The sequence below is a fragment of the Cydia amplana genome, chromosome 9, assembly GCF_948474715.1.
Source record: "Cydia amplana chromosome 9, ilCydAmpl1.1, whole genome shotgun sequence".
In the NCBI taxonomy this organism is placed as follows: Eukaryota; Metazoa; Arthropoda; class Insecta; order Lepidoptera; family Tortricidae; genus Cydia; species Cydia amplana.
In genome coordinates this window covers 5,583,319-5,592,500 of record NC_086077.1, presented here as the reverse complement: position 1 = coordinate 5,592,500, position 9,182 = coordinate 5,583,319, and the positions used below count along the sequence as shown (strand labels likewise).

The following is a 9,182-nucleotide window of genomic DNA, read 5'->3' as shown; positions in this document are numbered from 1 at the left end:
GCGTGCAGTGGGGCGGGGCGTGCGGCGTGCATGTTAAACAAATGCGAGCGTATAGGAGCGGCCTTAGTGCACGCTGCTCAAATCACTTGTGAGCCCGACGCCACGCTGCACGCCCCGCCGAACGCTCTGCTTCGAGCGTCCACTAAGGCCTTACACTTATGTAGCTTCAGATACCATAGTTAAAAAAATACAGCGAATTTAAGTTTTTCATACAAAACTTGTTTTTGCTCTATTTCGTTTGTTTTATAAACTGGACCTAATGTTATAAACTTATTACAGGACTAGATATACCTCATGTCATTGTATGTGCAATGTTTCATTACAATCCACCACGTAGTTTTAAACTGAGAGCGAAACTCCGTTTGTATGTGAAGGCCACGTGAAGGCTCACGCAAAATGTCAGCTTAAAGGATGACTCACGCTAGACCGGGCCAGGGCCGGACCGGATCTTCCGGCGCTTCGTTTTCTATGTAAAGCACCACGAGATCAGCGATCAGCCGTCATAGGAAATGACATATCGGACGCTTCGACCTGGGCCACGGCCTCCCGGTAGTCGTAGTCCTTGATAGAAGCATAAATGTTTGATTTCAATTACATTTTTTCCCTTACGTGAAATGCTAGTAAATTTATATATTAATATTTAGCTATAATCGTTTCCTCATTCCCCTTTCATGCTCCAAAATGATAAACGATGTATTTCTACATGCGTAAATTATTATTAGGGAAAATACTTTTTCCCTGGGTTCAAATCCGCACTGAAAGAGGATTTATTGGTGATTTATTTAAATACATATGTCGTTTGAAGTTTGTCACATAACATATGTTATGACCTAGTTTTTGGATCAAAATCGAATGCTTTGATTGGGAAGATGTAATGGTTCGCACAGATTGGTGTTTTTTAGGGTTCCGTAGCCAAATGGCAAAAAACGGAACCCTTATAGATTCGTCATGTCTGTCTGTCTGTCCGTCTGTCTGTCCGTCTGTCTGACCGTCCGTATGTCACAGCCACTTTTCTCCGAAACTATAAGAACTATACTGTTGAAACTTGGTAAGTAGATGTATTCTGTGAACCGCATTAAGATTTTCACACAAAAATAGAAAAAAAAACAATTAATTTTTGGGGTTCCCCATACTTCGAACTGAAACTCAAATTTTTTTTTTCATCAAACCCATACGTGTGGGGTATCTATGGATAGGTCTTCAAAAATGATATTGAGGTTTTTAATATCATTTTTTTCTAAACTGAATAGTTTGCGCGAGAGACACTTCCAAAGTGGTAAAATGTGTGTCCCCCCCCTAACTTCTAAAATAAGAGAATGATAAAACTAAAAAAAATATATGATGTACATTACCATGTAAACTTCCACCGAAAATTGGTTTGAACGCGATCTAGCAAGTAGTTTTTTTTTAATACGTCATAAATCGCCTAAATACGGAACCCTTCATGGGCGAGTCCGACTCGCACTTGGCCGCTTTTTATTCACTTTTCTGAATAGGTACCTACACGTTTATGATTTCCTGATTGATGTATTTGCCCTGTTTGTACTTTGAATCAGGGATCGGAACCGGTTTTTTGCAAAAACATAGAAATAAACATATTTTTCGAATTATTTTATACTCGAAATGTAGCACTACGTTGTGTTTTTAGGTTACGACTTCGTATTATTAGATTGCCCAATTAGAAATGAAGTAATTAGCAAAGAATGAAAAAATACCGTTTCCGTACCCGTACAAAAAATACCGATATCCGATCCCTGCCTTGAATGCTTAGTACTTTGTTGGTGTGTACTTTAAAGGCAAAGGAAGGATTTTTCGAGAAGTGAAAGCTTGTTATTAATATGCATACCTACCTAAAGTGTATTTTTTAATGCATCCTGTTTTAAGCACTCGTGTTCGGCATTTTTTGGCAGTGAAGGTTCGGACGTTATCATGGTACAGTCACCACACGGGATTGTTACGCCATTTAGGGTTCTAGCTAAATTAGTAGTCCAATTTAGCTAGAATCCAAAATGGCGTGACAATCTCGGAGCGTGACTGTACTCAGGTGTGGACTATGCTCCAAAATCTACCCTGTTCACGTATGACGTATTTATTTATTTATTTTATTTATTTATTTATTTAATCGTATGGCATATTGTCAGTCGTTTATAGGCTTATGGTTAAACCCTGCATCCATTGGATAACGTCGCCGTCAAGGGTGAACAAGTCTGCTGGATCTCCGTCGTATTTACGTAGCGCGCAGTCTCGAATGATATGCGCGACATCCTGCTCCGCAGCACCGCACTTACACCTCGGAGACTCCACCCAGCCGCATTTGTGCAGGAACGCTCGTGAGCGTCCACAACCGGTTCTTAGAGTATTCAGCTGTGAGCTGACACCATTCTTTTCTAGGCATTAAAAAGCCAGGTGGTTTCACTGTAGGGTTGATAATAATAGCGCCCAGGCTTTCGGGAGGCTTGTCTCTCCACTCCTTTTCCCACATTGTTTACCTTACGCATACCACCCAGCATACATATACAACTTGATATTTGATATGCTAATTTTACAGAGTTAGCGAGGAACCCGTTATTATTATATTATTACGAATCTGTTATGACTGTGAGACAGAGATGCGATATAAAGATAAAAGATAGTTTATTCAAGTAGGCATAATTACAATGCGCTTATGAACGTCAAATAAAGCTAGGTAGACCAGCTCCAACCCTACACCTCTGCCCCGAGAAGATTTAAGACCGAGATAGATGCCATCTTCTACAAGGATTTGCGAATTCTCAGCTTTCTGATACAAGAAATGCCATTGTGTTAGGTAGATACATATATTGGTTTATCCATAGCTAGCACATATTATACTGCACGCTTATAGCTCGTTCCCGAAAAGGGCATCAAATTTCACAGAACAACAAACATCTGCCTACTTCAAAAATACTCCGTCACGCTTCAGTGTGAACTCTTATTATAAATAATTCCTTTTTGAAATTATCTTTAAAAGGAATAATATTGGGTAACGAGTTTACAATTATCCCGAGTAAATTCATAAACAAACACGACCAGTAGGGCTCTAAGATGGTCGGTTTTTTATCATCTGTCATCATTCCTGTCACGTTCTATCAAGTATGTAAGTGCGAAAGAGACGCATGACATGACAAGTGATAAATATGCGACCATGATACGCTTCCAGGCCCATTTACGACAAATTTCACAGAAAATATAGCATAGCAACACGATAAATGCCTTATTTAAAAGCTCAAACAGATGTTCGGAAAGGCATAACTTGAGTCATGTATTTTTAAGAGCTCTTAAGAGTAGGTAACGGCTCATGAATGACCTGTGTTTTATTATTCTGACGTTTTAATGGGATTCTAAGTAACGTATCTCGTTTTTAAGTCAACTTATGGAATCTCAGATTTATTTCACTGCCTCAAACATTTTAGGAGGCAAAACTCCTGTAAAGAATTCACATATCGTTATTACCATAAGAGTAGTTGCTTTCTAATATCGGTTACTATAAAATAATGGTGACTGAAAACAGGGACGTGCTGATATTAGTACATGTAAATTTTTAACAAGCAGAAACGTCTGCGAACGTCCGAACGATGCTATTGAGTTTAGAATTTTAAAAGTGGAAAAAATACCGCCTTAGGTGAGACTTGAACTCCAGATCCAGAGAGATCTTTGGCTTGATCCAGCCAGAGGCCGTGAGTTCAAGACTCACCCAAGGCAGTAATTTTTCCACTTTTAAATTTATTTTAAGCTTATTAGGACAGGTTTCTTTGTCAGTAGTAAGGTAAACGTACTGGTGCTCGACGCGGACCCAGTACTGCCATCTTAAAACTTAAGTCATTGGCAATAGAGGTGACAGCAGGGTGCCATCTATTGGACATTAGCATGTCGAGCACTAGTACGTTTACCTTAGCTGAATATAAATTTAATTGGATCACTATCGCTAACGTAAAATTAAAATCATGAACCTGTCAAGCATAAAAAATGATTAACGGCTCAATTTGAACAATGCTTATAAGATGTGACAGCGATACGATACCGATCTGTCAGTGTCAAAAGTGACATTTCTTCAACCAAAAACGTCACTTTTGAGAATGAATGATCGGTATCGATGTGACATCTTATAAGCATTGTTCGAATTGGGCCGTAAGTAATTAAGCAAGTGGTGAATGTAAAGCTTCATCTTCATAAATAAGCTTTTAAAAACATACCTACCGCAAATCAGTATTATAATATTTAATACGTACCTTAGATTTAAACTTAATACCATAAGTTGTTGTTTATTTAAATATTTCTAGTAAATACTTAAATCATAAAACGTATTTATTTAATTAGTATTCAGACGCCCTTAGCCCAAACTTTCTTTCGTGGGAAGTACTTAAGTACCTTCGTTAAAACAGATTATCTTGAGTCTGAATATTATTAGCTTTTAAACGTTTTGTACCTAAATACATATACAGTAGAACCTCGATAGCACGAATATCAAGGGAAACGCCAAAAACTTCGTGTTAACGAGGTTTTGTCTTATAGAGAGCATCGACTAGTGTAGATTAGGTTAAGTCGGTTCATAAATATTGTAAATTTTATTTATAATAAACAGTTTAAATTTAATTTAATTTTTATTTTTTTTGACTTAGGAAGGTTCTTGTAGGTTTTTGTTCGTCTTAAAGAGGTTTCGAGTTGCAGAGGTAAAACACATGAAAAATTCGTGTTAGAGAGGTAATTATAGAAACGCAGAGAGTCCAGTCTTATTATCTTTTTCGAGTTACAGAGGTTTGTTAGTAAATAACTTCGCGATATAGAGGTGGTAAAACAATACTAGACTATTTTTTCGAGTTGTAGAGGTCAAAATGAATTTTTCGAGTTATAGAGGTAAAAAAGTCCTGATTAGCCGTGAAGGGAATCGTTGGTTACTTCGTCTTAGTGAGGTTAACTTTTTCTTGTTATGGAGGTTTCGGGCTTTGAAGGAAAGGAAATGGCGTTTTATTTCGTGTTAAGGAGGATTATTTGAAATTGATTGAAATTAATATTTTTTTTTGAATTTTTGAATATCGCCTTATCGAGGTTGGAGTTATCGAGGTTCCACTGATATTTAACCTTTTTGTCCTTGAAAAATATGTCTAGACATTGTTTTATGGAGGGAGAAGGGATATTATCGAAGTTGTTTGTACAAGTTTTACTTAATGTATAGGTACCTAAATATATCTATTATTATTCCATAAGCTAAAACGTGTGTTCCGTTCCCAGAATTTATTGGAAATAAAAATATTTAGTTAAAAATACTTTACTCGTCACAGGTGCTATATCTAAAAATGGTGGGTATTTTTTATTTCCGTTAGAATTATACAATTTGGTAGCTTTGAAGAAGTCCTCCTTTTGAGCGGAATAGATACGAAAATTGTCGAAATAAATGTGTATGAAATTTTCCGCTGGGTTACGAATACCATACATCTTTGTAACACAGTGGAATGTCTTTCAAGACCTAGGTGAAATTGCGCTTATATTGGACCAAATCAGGAACGCCACATTTTACCAAAATATGAAGAAAAAAATTCGACAGCAAATAAAAAAATGCCAACACTAATAAGCGCGTACCTACTCGTACAGTTTAAGCTCCCTTAAACTTCCTAAAGTAATCGGTATCGGTTCAAGATTTTACCTTCATTTTGTAATGTTAAGGGATAAGTAAATAAGTTTTTGGCAAAAATTTCCTTTTTGGGTACTTACAAGCTTTCATCGCTGACTGTACTTTTCTTTCCACAGACAACTAATATTCATTTCTAAAAACCCCAAACACAATTAGGTTGCGTTGTTTTATCATAGAGTTCCTATGGCCACCTCCTGTCCCCATCATCTGATCAGCTCAATGGTAGGTATTTACCATAATATTGCATTGTCACCCGATTTACACAGTTGAACATTTTCAACTTCATCGGAAACCGGGATGTGGGTAAAATTTTACTCACAAGATTTGACCCGTACGAAAATACATACCTAGTTACATAGGTACATACAGTCAGCAGCAGAAGTTGCTAAGCGGGCGAGGTGTTCAAAATTATCTTGACGAGCTTTTATTCTCTTAACAATAAAGTCGCGTCAAGATCATGTTGAACACCTCGCCCGCTTAGCAACTATTGCTGCTGACTGTACAATGCAAGTTAAGTAAAAGCACAGAATAAATAATAGTACTAGGTACAGAAGACTCACTCTCTAACAAAACGCGTCTGTTACGATCAGCACAGATATGGCCGCTAGGTGGCGACAGCGCCACGCGCGGCTTATGGCTTTCCCCAAAATTGGGGCCGAACGGATGTACTTTTAGCTACCTGTAGCAAAGCGACGAAATCGCGGAGTGAAAGCGGTAAAAGCTTGTAAAAAATATTATATTTTACAAAATGTCGGGATCTCTTTGTTAGTTTTTGAAGGCTTACTCGGCATAATGAGGTAGGGTACGAACGATCGGGCACGTTTTGTATAAGGTATCTAGGCTATTGTACCAAGTTATTTTATAAAGAACAACTGTAATATCGTTGCGCGTATAATATTTTATCTAGATTATTATAATATTCTTTTTATTATTTTCAGGTAAAGAACGCCGCGGTAGAACAACTCAAAAGTCGAATTCTGAGTGAATACAAAGGAAAGCCTACATTCTTACTGGCTGTGCCTAGCGATGGCGCCAGGAAACTGAACATTTAATATAAACAAAAGAACGGGATTCAATCAATCAATCAATCAATCAATCAATTTATTGGGATTGGATGACAACTACATAGTGAACAATTATGTAACTATTACCTAATTCAATAGAACTTGCTAACTATGTAAACAAAAGTTACTAGTAAATTGACATTCAGTGTCAATTTTAGTACGGCGGTTTGTTTACATAGTTAGCAAGTTCTATTGAATGACACTTTACACTGGAAACTACGTATAGTTTTTATCTAAAATATTATAATTTTCTTTATTCAAATAAAATTTTTGGTTCCTTACTTACAATGTGAATATAAAAGTGAATATAAAGACACATAGGTAAAAACAATACAAAATATATTATATAACTATAAAGAATATAAGGTTTCAATAACTGGCCAGCCTTCAATAACTAGCCGCCTTATACTAAAATGATTTCTGTTTATAGGTGAATAGAATTCATTTTTAGTTTAGGGCGGCCAGTTACTAAAAGTGGCCAGTTACTGGCCAATTACCCTATATGTATCCCCTTTATTCATAAACGCGCTACAAACCTCAATTAGCTAATAATCGTTTGTCCTTATCTGTCATTTTGACTTATTTATTTGTAAGAAAGGGATAAAACATACTTTAACTAAATCAGGCCCGTAAAGTTTTATGAATAAGGGGGATTATGTCTAATCAATCTGTGTATTTTAACACAGAGTGATATATTAAATCCTACCTGTAGTAAATGACAAGATGCTTGGAAGATCTCGTATTTTCTATTACTTTGTACTTTTAGAACTGTAGGAGTCGATCATGTGTGTGTTAAGAGTAAAAAAATAAAGTTGTTGTTGCTAACCTATCTATTTTATTATAACCCGTGTTTGTAATAATGTACCTCCTAACAATAGAAAGGGTAATTAATATACGAATTACGAAAGGATTCATCTCCAACGAGCTAGGTTATTGTCTTGTCAATCCATTTATTTTAGATCTTACATGTAAAGTCCAATTTTACCCTATTGAATAATTTTAGCATTGAAATCACTAGTATGTAGGGCTTGCAATTCGAATATTCGAATTTGTCGAATATTCGACCTGTTTTGATATTCGAATATTCGGCCGCTCAGGTTTCGAATATTCGAATATTTTTTATTACTATAAAAAAATCTATGTCATCCGCTGTAGTTACAGTTTCTGTGTGTTTTACGGGTATTTACAGTGAATGAGGAACGGTAGGTACCCAAATACGAAGGAAATAATATTTTTACTGTATTCCTCTCGATAGAATTCGTGAATACAGTGAAACCTAACTCAATTTAAAAGAAAACGAAATCAAAAAGTATGCTATTTTTACGGTGCGTAAGTTTCAAGTTAAAGGGTCATTCTGTTTATTCAGTACAAGCGTACGTTAAAGATCGGTTTTCCTAGGATAGCGGTGCCGTCATATAGCGGCCGTCTCCATACTAAATAATACGGCTAAATATGGATGTCATAGTATTTGTATGGAGACGGCCGCTATATGACGGCACCGCTATCGGAGGAAACCAAAGCATAAGCGAATTTTTGAAGTCTAAGCCTTGCCACTTATCGCAATTCTCAAATTTAATCATACCAAACCTGCCCAACTTGGTAATCTAACCATGCACCTTTAGCTGACGAATAATCCACCCAGTACTCAACTAACTTTTTCCCTTAAATATTCCAATATTATATAATTAGCCTACCATTAGGAATAATAACTTGCCAAAACAAATAAAGTCAATAAATATTCAAAATACAATGAAATTAAAGGCCTTTTTACAGGCTTCTGAGTGATTACAAGTTAATTTAAATCGGAAAATAATTACCTATTAAAAAAATAGTACATTACTGCAGACGCCGGGAAAGAAGGGCTTTTCACGGCTAGGCATGTATAGTGCTTTTCTCAAACATGCAATGAAATAAAAAAATACACCACTCAAAAAAACAAATTTATAATCTTTATAATAAAAATCCAACTTCACAACAAAAGTTTTTTAATTTTCCTTCCAATCCCGCCATAATTGTTTTTTTTTACGGAAGTCGTCCGTATTTCGCGAGTGTAGTGTTCGAATAAACCTTATTAGGGCCATTATACACAATCTGATAATAAGAATCTAAATTTCTATAAATAAAATAAATGCAGAGGATTTTAAATATTGTCTATGGTTTCTGGTGACTTACGTATAGACAAAATTTTAAATTTATTCATCAACACATTGAATCATACAGATTCGTATTCTTAATATCAGTACGTTCGTGTATAACAGGCGTTAACGCGGATATTTTGTTCCGATAACCATTCATTCACCAAAAATATTAAAAAAATATATAATTCGGCTGTTTAGTCTGTTCATGGACACAGACCCCATGTTTACATTAGAATTAAAAAAAAAATTACTTCCCGGCCTAGGCCTTCAATTTCGTATGAAATTCCTTTACAGTTCTCTGGAGTTGCTCCGCCCTAAACGTGATACTTCGAA

General features: G+C 36.0%; 1 protein-coding gene across 1 annotated transcript in view; it reads left to right on the top strand.

The window, feature by feature from the left end:
• The window catches only part of LOC134650974 (galactokinase-like), a 59,034-nt gene extending 52,320 nt beyond the window's left edge, over positions 1–6,714 (top strand). The window contains exon 9 of the mRNA XM_063505940.1: positions 6,586–6,714. Coding sequence (XP_063362010.1) covers positions 6,586–6,699 — 114 coding nt within the window. The 3' untranslated portion in view covers positions 6,700–6,714. The remainder of the gene's footprint in view (positions 1–6,585) is intronic.
• Positions 6,715–9,182: the final 2,468 nt, after the last annotated feature.